The sequence below is a fragment of the Mustelus asterias genome, chromosome 6 (genome assembly GCF_964213995.1).
Source record: "Mustelus asterias chromosome 6, sMusAst1.hap1.1, whole genome shotgun sequence".
Lineage (NCBI taxonomy): Eukaryota > Metazoa > Chordata > Chondrichthyes > Carcharhiniformes > Triakidae > Mustelus > Mustelus asterias.
This window is the reverse complement of record NC_135806.1, coordinates 32688288-32705076: the sequence shown is the minus strand read 5'-3', so window position 1 is coordinate 32705076 and position 16789 is coordinate 32688288. Positions and strand designations below refer to the sequence as shown.

General features: G+C 48.1%; 1 protein-coding gene across 3 annotated transcripts in view; it reads left to right on the top strand.

The window, feature by feature from the left end:
* Positions 1-16789, top strand: part of LOC144494796 (adhesion G protein-coupled receptor L3-like) — a 978643-nt gene that overhangs the window by 327894 nt on the left and 633960 nt on the right. For all 3 annotated transcript variants that reach the window (XM_078214147.1, XM_078214145.1, XM_078214146.1), the window contains exon 4: positions 6270-6483. In XM_078214147.1, the coding sequence (XP_078070273.1) occupies positions 6270-6483 (214 nt within the window). The remainder of the gene's footprint in view (positions 1-6269; positions 6484-16789) is intronic.

Below are 16789 nucleotides of genomic sequence, written 5' to 3'. Positions count from 1 at the left end.
TGAAATTAATCATGGTTTATCTGAATTTTTGAAGTAGCTGTGACAAGACAGAATAGTTAATGGCACAAATGGAAAATCAATAGTTTTGTCTCCTAAAACTAAATGTTCCAGGTTGTTTGCTTTTAGAAGCCACAGGAAATGAAAAGGGGGCAGGTGGGCGTGGGGTTGTGATGAAACAGTGATGGTGTGGATAACCCTGATAACAAATGATCACTAATAAATTGGATTTGTTTTATTTCTACTCTGAAGTGCTTCCTAGAAAAGAGCAAGTTCTCTCTGATCACATTTGTGCTCCCTGGCTCAATGGCAGTGTCACTGCCAGGTCGAAACTCTTATGGTGATTCCATAGCAGAGTGTTGCTCACTTGTGGGTGGGGTGCGCAGCTAAGGCTGGAGGCGGAGGGGGGAACTGGGTCACCTCAACGCCTGCATGGTGTGGGGGGTTGACCCAAACATTTAGGTCAGTGTGCCCCTCTGTGGCTGAGTGTGCCCCTCTGTGGCTGAGTGTGCCCTGTCTTGAACTTCATTTTGAGGTTTTCATGGCACTGGATCCAGTCTTGACGCTGCCATCGTTAGGTCCCACTGCTGTCCTTCACAGCGCAAATCACCCCATGCTTCTAAAAACATGACTGAATTTGGGTGGATTGTGACCTGAATCGTACCGACCCACCCCAGCCTCCTGAGCTGGGGCTGACTGAACTGCTTTACACTCATGTGAATTTACTCTTTGTTGAAGTCAACGGAAAGTAAAATCAAGCTGGATGTAGAATGAACGTTGGACCCACCCAGCAGGAATCGTACCGCAATTCTTGCCAGAGAGTACACTCGCAATTCTTTTGGGAGTATTGCGTCCGTGAACTCTCTCCACACATTAGGTGCGGGATTTTCTCCAAAACCGGAAAATCCTGCCTGAGGTCAACGGACCTTTGCATGGTTCCCCCCCCCCCCCCCCCCCCCCCCCCCCCCACTACACCGACATGGTCCCTCTCCCTCACACCCTCCCTCTCCCTCACGATATTTTATTTTGAGGATGTAACTGGCAGGGTAGATAAAAAGGCACTAACAATGTGTGATACTCGAGTTTTCAAAAGGGATTTGATAAGGTAGCATCTGAGGAATTGTTACACAAGATGCTCGTGGCATACGAGCATGAATAAAATAGTTGAAGAACAGAAACAGTAAGAATAGAAGGGTCACTATCAAGTTGGCAGGGTGTTACTAGCGGGCTACCTCAGCTACTCACAATCTATATCAATGACTTGGATGAGTCATACAATTCAAGTTGCATTGCACAGTTAGAAATGATGCTACTCAAATTAATTCCTACCTCTGCAAAGGGATATAGACATCTATGTGAGTGGGAAAGGTGGTAGCTGGAATATCATGTGGGGAAATATGAGATTATTTACTTTGGTAGGGAAATAGAAAAGCAGAATTTTTTTTAAATGGCGAGAAATAGTTAAATTTAGGTGTTCAGAGGGAATTGGATGCCTTGTTCAATAAATGCAAAGTTAAAAAGCAGGCACAGCAACTGGTATGTTTAAGAACATAAGAAATGGGAGCAGGAGTAGGCCATCTAGCCCCTCGAGCCTGCCCCGCCATTCAATAAGATCATGGCTGATCTGATAGTGGTTTAGTTCCACTTACCTGCCCGCTCCCCATAACCCTTAATTCCCTTATTGATCAGAAATCTATCTACCTGTGACTTAAACATATTTAACTAGGTAGCCTCCACTGCTTCAATGGGCAGAGAATTCCAGAGATTCACTACCCTCTGAGAGAAGAAGTTCCTCCTCAACTCTGTCCTAAACTGACTCCCCTTTATTTTGAGGCTGTGTCCTCTAGTTCTTGTTTCCTTTCTAAGTGGAAAGAATCTCTCTGCCTCTACCCTGTCTAGCTTCTTCATTATCTTATATGTCTCTATAAGATCTCCCCTCAGCCTTCTAAACTCCAACAAGTACAGGCCCAATCAACTCAATCTCTCCTCATAAGCTAACCCCCTCATCTCCGGTATCAACCTGGTGAACCTTCTCTGTACCCTCCAAGGCCAATATATCCTTCCGCAAATAAGGGGACCAAAATTGTACACAGTACTCTAGTTGCGGCCTCACCAGTACCTTGTACAATTGCAGAAAGACCTCCCTGCTTTTATACTCCATCCCCTTCGCAATAAAGGCCAACATTCCACTTGCCTTCTTGATCACCTGCTGCACCTGCAAACTGAGTTTTTGTGATTCATGCACAAGGACCCCCAGGTCCCTCTGCATGTTGTAATTTTTCACCATTTAAATAATAGTCCATTTTACTATTATTCCTTCCAAAGTGGATAACCTCAAACTTGTCAACGTTACACTCAATCTGCCAGATCCTCGCCCACTCACTTAGCCTATCCAAATCTCCCTGCAGACTTTCCGCATCCTCCACACAATTCGCTTTCCCACTCATCTTTGTGTCATCCGCAAACTTAGTTACCCCACACTCGGTCCCCTCCTCCAGATCATCTATGTATATGGTAAACCCCACACTCGGTCCCCTCCTCCAGATCATCTATGTATATGGTAAATAGTTGAGGCCCCAGCACCGATCCCTGCGGCACGCCACTAGTCACCAACTGCCAACCAGAAAAGCACCCATTTATTCCAACTCTCTGCTTCCTGTCAGATAGCCAATCCTCAATCCATGCTAACACTTTACCCCCAACTCCGTGCACCTTAATCTTCTGCAACAACCTTTTGTGAGGCACCTTATCGAACGCCTTCTGGAAATCTAAAAACACCACATCCACCGGTTCCCCTCTGTCAACTGCACTCGTTACATCTTCATAAAAATCCAGTAAATTTGTCAAACACGACTTTCCATTCATGAATCCATGCTGCGTCTGCTTGATCGAACCATTTTTTTTCCAGGTGTCCTGCTATTTCTTCTTTAATGATGGATTCCAGCAATTTCCCAACTACGGACGTTAAGCTAACCGGCCTGTAGTTACTCGCCTTTTGTCTACCTCCTTTTTTAAACAGTGGCGTCACATTAGCTGTTTTCCAATCAGCCGACACTTCCCCAGAGTCCAGCGAATTTTGATAAATTACAACCAACGCATCTGCTATTACTTCTGCCATTTCTTTCAGTACCCTGGGATGCATTTGGGGCACAAGAGGAGGGAAATCTTGCGACAGTTGCAAGAGGCTTTGATGGGAACGCATCTGGAACAGTGTACATTTATGGTCTTTGTACTGAGAGAAAGATATACATGCCTTGGAGCAGGTGCAACAAAGCTTCATTAACTTAATTCCTGGGATAACATGGCTATTCTATGAGGAAAGATTGAGTAGAGTTGTCCAAATAGTCAAGGGCACTGAAACATACAAGATTCTAACAGTATTTCATTGTAACACAGTGTATAAATGCGGAGAGGTTGTTCTCCTGATTGGAGACTAGAATTAGGGGCATAATTTCTGGATAAAGGGACTGAGCTGAGGAGAACTATGTTCAGTCGATCGTGAATCACTGGATTTTTCTTTTCCAGAGACTCAGTTGTTGGGTATATTCAAATCTGAGATTGATGGATTTTTGAACATTAGGAAGTGAAAGTGGAAGTGAGGTTGAGGATCTGCCGTAACTATTAAATGGTGGAACAGGCTTTGGGGATTGTCTGGTCTACTTCTGCTCCTATTCTTTAAGTTCTTATGTTACATGTTTTTGTGTCATACCTTCAACATAACCAAGGATATACCAAACTACCATCTACCAAGTCAGCATACTATTGGATACAAAACTGCACGGTCAAAGAAGACAGAGGGTAGCAGTGGAAGGGTGCATTTTTGAATGGAGGGCTGTGACAAGTGGCGTTCCTCAGGGATCAATGCTGGGACCTTTGCTGTTTGTAATATATATAAATGATTTGGAGGAAAATGTAACTGGATTGATTAGTAAGTTTGCGGACGACACAAGGGTTGGTGGATTTGCAGATAGTGATGAGGACCATCAGAGGATACAGCAGGATATAGATCGGTTGGAGACTTGGGCGGAGAGATGGCAGATGGAGTTTACTGCAGACAAATGTGAGGTAATGCATTTTGGAAGGTCTAATACAGAAAGGAAATATACAGTAAATGGCAGAACCCTTAAGAGTATAGATAGGCAAAGGGATCTGGGTGTATAGGTACACAGGTCACTGAAAGTGGCAATGCAGGTGGAGAAGGTAGTCAAGAAGGCATACGGCATGCTTGCCTTCACTGGCCAGGGCATTGAGTTTAAAAATTGGCAAGTCATGTTGCAGCTTTATAGAACCTTAGTTCGGCCGCGCTTGGAATATAGTGTTCAATTCTGGTCGCCACACTACCAGCAGGATGTGGAGGCTTTGGAGAGGGTACAGAAAAGATTTACCAGGATATTGCCTGGTATGGAGGGAATTAGCTATGAGGAGAGGTTGGAGAAACTTGGTTTGTTCTCACTGGAACGAAAGAAGTTGAGGGGTGACCTGATAGAAGTACAAAAGATTATGAGGGGCATGGACAGAGTGGATAGTCAGAAGTTTTTTCCCAGGGTGGATGAGTCAATTACTCGGGGCCACAGGTTTAAGGTACGAGGGGCAAGGTTTAAAGGAGATGTACGAGGCAGATTTTTTACCCAGAGGGTGGTGAGTGCCTGGAACTTGCTGCCGGGGGAGGTAGTGGAAGCGGATATGATGGTGACTTTTGAGGGGTGTCTTGACAGATAAATGAATAGGAACACATCTGCAAACTCCGTGGCCTGGGCCTCAGCACCTCCCTCTGCGATTGGATCCTGAACTTCCTAACTCACAGACCACAATCAGTAAGGATAGGCAACAATAACTCCTCCACGATCATCCACACTGGTGCCCCACAGGACTGTGTTCCCAGCCCCCTACTATACTCCTTATACACCTATAATTGTGTAGCCAAATTCCCCTCCAACTCGATTTTCAAGTTTGCTGACGACACCACCGTCGTGGGTTGGATCTCAAACAATGATGAGACAGAGTACAGGAATGAGATAGAGAATCTGGTGAACTGGTGCAGCAACAATAATCTCTCCCTCAGTGTCAACAAAACGAAGGAGATTGTCATCAACTTCAGGAAGCATAAAGGAGAACATGCCTCTGTCTACATCAACGGGGATGAAGGAGAAAGGGTCGAGAGCTTCAAGTTTTTAGAGTCCCGATCACCATTAACATGTCCTGGTCCCCCCCATGCCGACACTATAGCTAAGAAAGCCCACCAACGCTTCTAGTTTCTCAGAAGACTAAAGAAATTTGCATCTCTCCACCTTTTACAGATGCACCATGGAAAACATGCTTTCTGGTTGTATCACAGCTTGGTATGGCTCTTGCTCTGCCCAAGACCGCAAGGAAGTACAAAAGGTCGTGAATGCAGCCCAATCCATCTCACAAACCAGCCTCCCATCCATTGACTCTGTCTACACTTCCCGCTGCCTCAGCAAAGCAGCCAGCATAATTAAGGACCCCATGCACCCCGGACATTCTCTCTTCCAACTTCTTCCTTCGGGAAAAAGATACAAAAGTCTGAGGTCACGTACCAACCGACTCAAGAACAGCTGCTTCCCTGCTGCTGTCAGACTTTTGAATGGATTTACCTTGCATTAAGTTGATCTTTCCCTACACCCTAGCTATGACTGTAACACTACATTCTGCACCCTCTCGTTTCCTTCTCTATGAACGGTATGTTTTGCCTGTATTGCGTGCAAGAAACAATACCTTTCACTGTAAATACATGTGACAACAATAAATCAAATCAAATCAAAAAACGATGGGAATGGAGGTCATAGAGTCCCCAGAAGGGTGGGGGGTTTTAGTTCAGTCGGGCAGCATGGTCGATGCAGGCCTGGAGGGCCGAAGGGCCTGTTCCTGTGCTGTAATTTTCTTTGTTCTTATTAATGTTGCAAACAAATGCTCCAATCTGACAAGTGATGATTAGCTAACTCCAAGTTTGTGTTGTTAAATTCTGAAGACGGTGACAGAATATGATTTCTGCAATTTTTGCGGAAACAAATGGAGTAAAGTAGGATGTTGCATTGAGTGTGGATCTAAACGCAATCTAACTTCAGGGATGAGAAAAAAAACTAGGACGGAAGAATGTTCAGAGCAGCACTGCCGTTGTTATATTGATGAAACTGAACAAAGGTAAGGTTTTGATAGGGAGGTCAAAATTGAAAGTTTGTTGTTTGCTCTTTAAAAAATTGAAGCATTGCAAGCACACCCAAATTCACATTTTTATCTGGTTCATACTGCAGCTTTCAGCCGAGCTCCAGTTCCAATGGCTGTGATTAGGAGGGAACTGTCTTGTGAAAGTTATCCAATTGAACTTCGCTGCCCTGGAACTGATGTCATTATGATTGAAAGTGCCAATTATGGAAGGACTGATGACAGAATCTGTGATGCTGATCAAGCCCAGATGGAGAATATTCGGTGCTTCCTACCAGATGCCTATAAGATAATGTCACAAAGGTAAGTTCTCACAAAACTTAACTCACTGACTGTATATGGTCTATCTAGCAAGTTTTGCAACTGAGATAATTTTTGTTTGCTTTATCGAGAGCACAATGTGAGTTTGAGACAACATATATCACATTTACTCTGGCACAGCTGTCAAACTATGAGACTAAAATATTGAAAGAAGTCTCACAATACCAGGTTAAAGTCCAACAGGTTTATTTGGTAGCAAAAGCCACTAGCTTTCGGAGCGCTTGCTGCTCACATGACGAAGGAGCAACAAGCGCTCCGAAAGCTTAGTGGCTTTTGCTACCAAATAAACCTGTTGGACTTTAACCTGGTGTTGTGAAACTTCTTACTGTGTTCACCCCAGTCCAACGCTGGCATCTCCACATCATGACTAAAATATTGCACAGGCATAGCATGCCTGTCACAATCAACTTGGTACAAAACTGGGTGTTCTATTTATTTGTTTAATAAATAACATTGATGAAAGACTTTGATGTTCTAAGTAATACTGAGAAATCATTCTGATTGTTGGAACAGCATATCACAGTTGCCTGATTTTGGGGCTACATTATGCTCCACTTACCAGATAGCAAATCACAGTTCAGTGCAAGCAAATTAGAGGAAAAGAAGCCTGTACTCTGATAAGTAGTGACAAAGAAGCCTGATAGTTTTTATATTGTCACACCAGAGACTATTTTGTCACTTCCCTTTCCTTATTCATTTTCAATGTGTGTTTTAGTTGACTGGTGAGGTTAACTGGTAGAACTGTTTGATCTGATTTTCTTAATCTGGAAACAAAATTGTTGAAAAAATACTTATAACAATAAGTAATTTTACAATGAAGGGGCAGTAATACAACATTAAATTGCACATTTTAGGAGGATTTAAGCTTTGAGTTCTTGGAGTTCGGCTCCTCAGTTCAAAAAACCAGGCTGACAGCAAGGAAAGGTCCGACTTGAACAACAATGAACATAAAATATATTCACTGTTGCTAAGGAATACAGTACTACCTCTTTATATCGTTTTTTCATTGTTTCCTTTTCTTCCCTGCCTGCTCCCACTTCCTCCCGTTTGTAGGACGCTCATTTAGCTCTGAGAACAAAGAAAGTACTGTAGTCGTGAAACCTGGCTCCAGGCCTGCACTGGCAAGGTAGAGTAGAGTAGAATAGAGTTTATTTATCAGTCACAAATCGGCTTGCATTAACACTGCAATTAAGTTACTGTGATAATCCCCGAGTCGCCACACTCCGAAGCCTGTTTGGGTACACTGAGGGAGAATTCAGCATGGCCAGTACACCTAACCAGCACGTTTTTCGGACTCTGGGAGGAAACCCATGCAGACACTCCTCGCCCCCACCCCCCACGCAGGGCTCCACACCTCGCCCCCACCCCCTGCGCAGGGCTCCGCGCCTCGCTCGCCCCCTCGCCCCCTGCGCAGGCCTCATTGCCTCGCCCCCTCGGCTGCCGCGCAGGGCTCCTCGCCTCGCCCCCTCGTCCCCCGCGCAGGGCTCCTCGCCTCCCCCCCGCTCAGGGCTCCTCGCCTCCCCCCCGCGCAGGCTCCGCTCCGTGCCTCAACCCCCCCACCCCCCGCGCAGGGCTCGGCGCCTTGCCGCCCCGCCCCCTGCACAAAGGGGTCCGCCCCCTCCCCCGCACAAAGTGGTCCGCCCCCCCACCCCAAGGATTCCGCCCCCCCCGCGCCAAGGAGTCCGCCCCCCCCGCCCCAAGGGGTGCGCCCCCCCGCCCCAAGGGGTGCGCCCCCCCGCCCCAAGGGGTGCGCCCCCCCGCCCCAAGGGGTGCGCCCCCCCGCCCCAAGGGGTGCGCCCCCCCGCCCCAAGGGGTGCGCCCCCCCGCCCCAAGGGGTGCGCCCCCCCGCCCCAAGGGGTGCGCCCCCCCGCCCCAAGGGGTGCGCCCCCCCGCCCCAAGGGGTGCGCCCCCCCGCCCCAAGGGGTGCGCCCCCCCGCCCCAAGGGGTGCGCCCCCCCGCCCCAAGGGGTGCGCCCCCCCGCCCCAAGGGGTGCGCCCCCCCGCCCCAAGGGGTGCGCCCCCCCGCCCCAAGGGGTGCGCCCCCCCGCCCCAAGGGGTGCGCCCCCCCGCCCCAAGGGGTGCGCCCCCCCGCCCCAAGGGGTGCGCCCCCCGCCCCAAGGGGTGCGCCCCCCCGCCCCAAGGGGTGCGCCCCCCCGCCCCAAGGGGTGCGCCCCCCCCGCCCCAAGGGGTGCGCCCCCCCGCCCCAAGGGGTGCGCCCCCCCGCCCCAAGGGGTCCGCCCCCCCGCCCCAAGGGGTCCGCCCCCCCCACCCCAAGGGGTCCGGCCCCCCCCCGCCCCAAGGGGTCCGGCCCCCCCCCCCCCACCCCAAGGGGTCCGGCCCCCCCTGCCCCAAGTGGTCCGGCCCCCCCCTGCCCCAAGGGGTCCGCCCCCCCCCCCCGCCCCAAGGGGTCCGGCCCCCCCCCGCCCCAATGGGTCCGGCCACCCCCACCCCAAGGGGGCCGGCCCCCCCCACCCCAAGGGGGCCGGCCCCCCCCGCCCAAAGGGGTCCGGCTCCCCCCCGCCCCAAGGGGTCTGGACCCCCCCCGCCCCAAGGGGTCTGGACCCCCCCCGCCCCAAGGGGTCTGGACCCCCCCCGCCCCAAGGGGTCGCCCCCCCCCGTCCCAAGGGGTCTCCCCCCCCCGCCGGCCCAAGGGGTCGGCCCTCCCCCCCCCGCCCCAAGGGGTCGGCCCCCCCACCCATCCCAAGGGGTCGGCCGCCCTCCTGCCCCAAGGGGTCGGCCCCCCCCCACCCCAAGGGGTCGGCCCCCCCCCCCCCGCCTCAAGGGGTCGCCCCCCCCCCCCCCAAGGGGTCGGCCCCCCCCGCCCCAAGGGGTCGCCCCCCCCCCCCCCCCGCCCCAAGGTGTCGGCCCCCCCCCGCCCCAAGGGGTCGTGCCACCCCACCGCCCCAAGGGGTCGGGTCCCGCCCCAAAGGGTCACCCCCCCCCCCCCCGCCCCAAGGGGCCCGTGCCCCCCCCCCACCCAAAGAGCTCCACGCCCTACCAGGTCCCTTGGCAAAACTCTTTAAATAAGTTCAGCACAGCGAAGTCTTATGTTCACGTGATACTGGAATTGAGTTCTTTGGTTGGGGAATTGAAAACGCTCAGTCTTGTAAGTTCTAATAGTCCTCTTGGCACACCCAGAACAGTTTGAAGTCAGAAAAGCTTCCCAGAACCCCGTATGTACTTCAGTCAATCCACCAACAATAGATTCTCCCCTTCAGAGAGGCAATACCTTGCTTTCCGATGAGCAGCAGAATTTCCAAAACCAGGGAGAGTGAAAGACTTCTTCTCAGCTTGGTGTTCCTTCTAAAACTAAAACTCAAACCTGCAGCTTTAAATAAAAAATGAAAAAACTCCTACCACCTGACTTGCCAAACAGTTTTTCTCGTAACAAAGCAGAGTCGTAACCATCCCAGTAAAAATACAAAAAATGTTTAAGCTGCAATAAAAGGACATCCCAGTCAAGCCAATGCCATAATGGCATGGGGCAGCACAGTGGTTAGCTCTGCTGTCTCACAGCACCAGGGACCCGGGTTCAATTCTGGTCTCGAGTCACTGTGTGGAGTTTGCACATTCTCCCTGTGTCTGTGTGGATTTCCTCCGGGGTGCTCCAGTTTCCTCCCACCCTCCAAAGATGTGCTGGTTAGGTTGATTGGCCATGCTAACTTGATCCTAGTATTGGGATTAGCGGGGTAAATATGTGGGGTTACAGGAATAGGGCCTGAGTGGGATTGTGGTCAGTGCAGACTCGATGGGCTGAATGGCCTCCTTCTGCACTGTTGGGATTCTATGACATCAGCAAAGGTTGTGAGAGCTGCAGAAATCAGGATTTTTAAAAAATTCTTCAAGCTACACCAATGTCACACCTCCCTACCTCCTCTCTCTCTCCTCCTCTCTCTCTTTCTACCTGTATCTCTTTACCCCCCTCCTCTCTCCATCTTTCTTTCTTTCTCCCCTCTATCTGCCTTTTCTCATTCTTTCCCTTCCCACCCCCGCCACCGCCTCACTCTGCCTGTATCTCTCCCTCTCTCGCCTTTCTCTCCCTCCCTCTCTCTTCCTGTCTCTGCCTGTATCTCTATGTTCCTGAATTTCATATATCCTATAAGAACAGATTACTGAAATAAATTAACCTCCATCCTAGATCATAGTTTAATTTTAATTTGGTTAAAATGGTCCAAATCCATTTATTTTCAACCATGTTACTTTCCATTTTATTTAAAAAATGAAATGGCAGAAAGAGAGCTTTGGGGCCCATAAGAATCACCAATCATTGGATGAAAACAATGGTTTTCTAACCATTGTTTATACAACAAACAATGATATAGGGTCATAAGAACATAAGAACTTATGTTAAGCCTGCCCCGCCATTCAATAAGATCATGGCTGATCTGATAGTGGGTTCAGTTCCACTTACCCGCCCGCTCCCCATTACCCTTAATTCCCTTAATGGTTAAAAATCTATCTATCTGTGCCTTAAACACATTTAACGAGGTTGTCTCCACTGCTTCATTGGGCAGAGAATTCCAAAGATTCACTACCCTCTGGGAGAAGAAGCTAATATATCCTTTCTTACATAAGGGGACCAAAATTGTACACAGTATTCTAGGTGCGGCCTCACCAGTACCCTGTACAGTTGCAGCATGACCTCCCTGCTTTTATACTCCATTCCTCTCGCGATAAAGGCCAACATTCCATTTGTCTTCTTGATTACCTGCTGTGCCTGCAAACTGAGTGTTGGTGATTCATGCACAAGGACCCCCAGGTCCCTCTGCACAGTAGCATGTTGTAATTTTTCACCGTTTAAATAATAGTCCATTTTACTATTATTCCTTCCAAAGTGGGTCGGTTTTTGTCCAGTGTGTGCAGGAAGGCTTCCTGACGCAGTATGTAGATAGACCAACAAGAGGCGAGGCCACATTGGATTTGGTACTGGGTAATGAACCAGGCCAGGTGTTAGATTTGGAGGTAGGTGAGCACTTTGGTGACAGTGACCACAATTCGATTACGTTTACTTTAGCAATGGAAAAGGATAGGTATATACCAAAGGGCAAGAGTTATAGCTGGGGGAAAGGAAATTATGATGCGATTAGGCGAGATTTAGCTGGCATAGGTTGGGGAAGGAAACTGCAGGGGATGGGCACAATTGTAATGTGGAACTTATTCAAGGAACAGCTACTACGCGTCCTTGATAAATATGTACCTGTCAGGCAGGGAGGAAGCAGACGTGTGAGGGAACCGTGGTTTACTAAGGAGGTTGAATCTCTTGTGAAGAGGAAGAAGGAGACTTATGTTAAGATGAGACGTGAAGGCTCAGTTAGGGCGCTTGAGAGTTACAAGTTAGTCAGGAAGGACCTAAAGAAAGAGTTAAGAAGAGCCAGGAGGGGACATGAGAAGTCCTTGGCAGGTCGGATCAAGGAAAACCCTAAAGTTTTCTATCGGTATGTCAGGAGTAAAAGAATGACTAGGGTGAGATTAGGGCCAGTCAAGGACAGGAGTGGGAAGTTGTGCGTGGAGTCTGAAGAGATAGGAGAGGCACTAAATGAATATTTTTAGTCGGTATTCACACAGGAGAGGGACAGTGTTGTTGAGGGGAATACAGAGATGCAGGCTGTTGGACTAGATGGGATTGATGTTCATAAGGAGGAGGTGTTAGCAATTCTGGAAAGGGTAAAAATAGATAAGTCCCCTGGGCCGGATGGGATTTATCCTAGGATTCTCTGGGAGGCTAGAGAGGAGATTGCAGAGCCTTTGGCTTTGATCTTTGTGTCGTCATTGTCTACAGGAACAGTGCCAGAAGACTGGAGGATAGCAAATGTTGTCCCCTTGTTCAAGAAGGGGAGTAGGGACAACCCTGGTAATTATAGACCGGTGAGCCTTACTTCTGTTGTGGGCAAAGTTTTGGAAAGGATTATAAGAGATAGGATTTATAATCATCTAGAAAGGAATAATTTGATTAGGGATAGTCAGCACGGTTTTGTGAAGGGTAGATCGTGCCTCACAAACCTTATTGAGAAGGTGACCAAAGAGGTGGATGAGGGTAAAGCGGTTGATGTGCTGTATATGGATTTCAGCAAAGCGCTTGATAAGGTTCCCCATGGTAAGCTTTTGCAGAAAATATGGACACATGGGATTGAGGGTGATTTAGTGGTTTGGATCAGGAATTGGCTAGCTGTAAGAAAACAAAGGGTGGTGGTTGATGGGAAATATTCATCCTGGAGTTCAGTTACTAGTGGTGTACCGCAAGGATCTGTTTTGGGGCCACTGCTGTTTGTCATTTTTATTAATGACTTGGATGAGGGCGTGGAAGGATGGATTAGTAAATTTGCGGTGGACACTAAAGTCGGTGGAGTTGTAGACAGTGCGGAGGGAAGTGGCAGGTTACAGAGGGACATAGATAAGCTGCAGAGCTGGGCTGAGAGGTGGCAAATGGAGTTTAATGCAGAAAAATGTGAGGTGATTCACTTTGGAAGGAGTAACAGGAATACAGAGTACTGGGCTAATGGTAAGATACTTGGTAGTGTGGATGAACAGAGGGATCTGGGTGTCCATGTGCATAGATCCCTGAAAGTTGGCACCCAGGTTGGTAGGGTTGTTAAGAAGGCATACGGTGTGTTAGCTTTTATTGGTAGAGGGATTGAGTTTCGGAGCCAGGAGGTCATGCTGCAACTGTACAAAACTCTGGTGCGGCTGCATTTGGAGTATTGCGTACAGTTCTGGTCGCCGTATTATAGGAAAGATGTGGAAGTGTTGGAAAGGGTGCAGAGGAGATTTACCAGGATGTTGCCTGGTATGGTGGGAAAATCGTATGAAGAAAGGCTGAAGGGCTTGAGGTTGTTTTCGTTAGAGAGAAGAAGGTTAAGAGGTGACTTAATAGAGACATACAAGATGATCAGAGGATTAGATAGGGTGGATAGTGAGAGCCTTTTTCCTCGGATGGTGTTGGCTAGCACGAGGGGACATAGCTTTAAATTGAGGGGTGAGAGATATAGGACAGATGTTAGAGGTAGGTTCTTTACTCAGAGTAGTAAGGGCGTGGAATGACCTGCCTGCAGCAGTGGTGGACTCGTCAACGTTGAGAGCGTTCAAGTGGTTATTGGATAAACATATGGATGATATTGGAATAGTGTAGATTAGAGGGGCTTTAGATTGGTACCACTGGTCGGCGCAACATCGAGGGCCGAAGGGCCTGTACTGCGCTGTAATGTTCTATGTTCTATAACCTTACACTTACCAATGTTATACTCAATCTGCCAGATCCTTGCCCACTCACTTAGCCTATCCAAATCTCTCTGCAGACTGTGTCCTCCACACAATTTGCTTTCCCACTCAACTTTGTGTCATCCGCAAACTTTGTTACCCTACACTCGGTCCCCTCCTCCAGATCGTCTATGTATATGGTAAATAGTTGAGGCCCCAGCACCGATCACTGCAGCACGCCACTAGTCACTGATTGCCAACCGGAAAGGCACCCATTTATTCCGACTCTCTGCTTTCTGTTAAGATAGCCAATCCTCAATCCACGCTAACACTTTACCCCCTACTCCGTGTACCTTTATCTTATGCAGCAACCTTTTGTGAGGCACCTTATCGAATGCCTTCTGGAAATCTAAATACACCACATCCACCGGTTCCCCTCTGTCAACCGCACTCGTTATATCCTCAAAAAATTCCAGTAAATTAGTCAAACATGACTTTCCCTTCATGAATCCATGCTGCGTCTGCTTGATTGAACCATTCTTTTCCAGGTGTCCTGCTATTTCTTCCTTAATGATAGATTCCAGCATTTTCCCAACTACGGATGTTAAGCTAATCGGCCTGTAGTTACCCGCCTTTTGTCTACCTCCTTTTTTAAACAGTGGCGTTACATTAGCTGTTTTCCAATCAGCTGGCACCTCCCCAGAGTCCAGTGAATTTTGATAAATTACAACTAATGCATTTGCTATTAGTTCTGCCGTTTCTTTTAGTACCCTGGGATGCACTCCATCCGGACCATCCGGAAGTTTATAGGGCCTTGCTTCAGTTGGTTTAGGGCACTCTTAGTACCTCCGGAGCTAACGGCTTTTGCCTTCCAGCCTAGCCATCAATTTTATAATCAGGCTCAAGCTGGTGATGGGGGGTGGGGGTGGAATTGCACACTGAATGATCTATGAACTTCCAGAATGGAAAATGAGATTTCATAGCAATGTTCCACAAATTAAAACAACTCTGTCTGATGAAGATGAGAGCCATAATTAGTCTTTAAGCTTTTGGACTTTTGATAATAACTGTCTGAGCAAGTAAGTGATCTGTACCCTATACTTGGTCAATGCAAACTGGGCACTAGCTGTTGGAAAACATGAGCATGATCTGTGCTGGCCTGACCATTGTGCCCTTATGGAATCAGTGCAGAAGAGGCCATTCAGCCCATTGAGTCTGCACCAACTCTCTGACACAGCATCTTAACCAGCCCCCCTCGCTCAACCTATCTCTGTAACCGCACACATTTCCCATGGCTAATCCCATCTAACCTACACATTTTAGGGCAATTTAGCATTTACAATCCACCTGCAGCATGGCTGGGATTTGGACAATGCTGCTTGAGACTCTGCGATCACAACTTCATTTTGTCATGATTGTAAGTGATGAGCACTGACACACTACCCTCCTAATAATTCTTCAATGCCGAAATATTTATTGTGCATATTTCAGTAAGATAGCCTCTGTATCTCTTTTAAATCAATATACAGAAGTGAAAATTTAAAAATAAGCCGGGTGACTTTTGGATAGTTAGAAGCTTTTTCCCAGAGTGGAAGAGTCAGTTACTAGGGGGCATAGGTTTAAGGTGTGAGGGGCAAGGTTTAAAGGAGATGTACGAGGCAGATTTTTTACACAGAGAGTAGTGGGTGCCTGGAACTCATTGCCGGGGGAAGTAGTGGAAGCGGATACCATAGAACCATAGAAAATTACAGCTCAGAAACAGGCCTTTTGGCCCTTCTTGTCTGTGCCGAACCATTTTTTGCCTAGTCCCACTGTAGCAAGATACGGTAGTGACTTTTAAGGGGCGATTTGACAAGTACATGAATAGGATGGGAATAGAGGGATATAGTTCCTGGAAGGGTCGGGGGTTTTAGTTAAGTCAGGCAGCATGGTCGGTGCAGGCTTGGAGGGCCGAAGGGCCTGTTCCTGTGCTGTAATTTTCTTTGTTCTTTGATGATTACTGCATTTCCTTGGGTTCAGGTGGCTACAATGTCAGGTTCTCCAAATGTGTCTGACCATCAAGCCAGGCATTGAACAGTAAAATACCTTCAGCTGCTAGACCGGAGCTAAATCCTTCTGGCTCCAAACCTGAGCTAAATCTTTCTGGCTCTAAACCTGCCCTGAGCTAAACTCCTTCTGGCTCCAGGCCTGACCTGAGCTAAACTCCTTCTGGCTCCAGACCTGACCTGAGCTAAACTCCTTCTGACTCCAGGCCTGACCTGAGCTAAACTCCTTCTGGCTCCAGACCTGATGTGAGCTAAACTCCTTCTGGCTCCAGACCTGACTTCACTAAACTCCTTCTGGCTCCAGACCTGATGTGAGCTAAACTCCTTCTGGCTCCAGACCTGACTTCAGCTAAACTCCTTCTGGCTCCAGACCTGATGTGAGCTAAACTCCTTCTGGCTCCAGACCTGACTTGAGCATGTTTACATGGCATACCCTATAAATCATTTTCCTATCTGGCATTTTTACCAGATAATTTACCTGATGTAATTTTTTTCAATTTTATCGGGACCACCAAATCTGACTTCAAAAGGATCTCCTACAATTGGTAAGAGCACCAATACTTTATCCCCAGTCGAAAATATCCAAATTGTAGCTTTCTTATCAGCTTCTTGCTTCATTAGGGTGGGGTGTCACCTTCAAACGCTATTTAGCTAATTCAGCGACCTTATTTAATCTTTCAGAATTAAACACCTCTGTCTGGTCCTTTACCCGCTCAGGTTTTTCTTTTACCATTTCATCAAACATAAGTGTCAGCTAACTGAACCTCACCTTCCTCATCCTTCCTTTGTGCTTTCCCTTCCTGTTTTAACTCATGGCTGTGGGATCTTGTCACCAAACAGTCCAACACATTTCCAGGGTATTTTTTTTAAATTCCTCAGTTCCCTGGTTTCTTTTTGGCTTTTCTACTACCATGGGCATCACTCCCACTATATAATTTCCCAGAATAAACTGTATTCCTGAAACAGCCAGATTTTCTATCACTCCCACCATTACTTCGTCAGACTGAATTTGACTTTCTAGTCTTATTTTACACAGGGCAACATGACTCA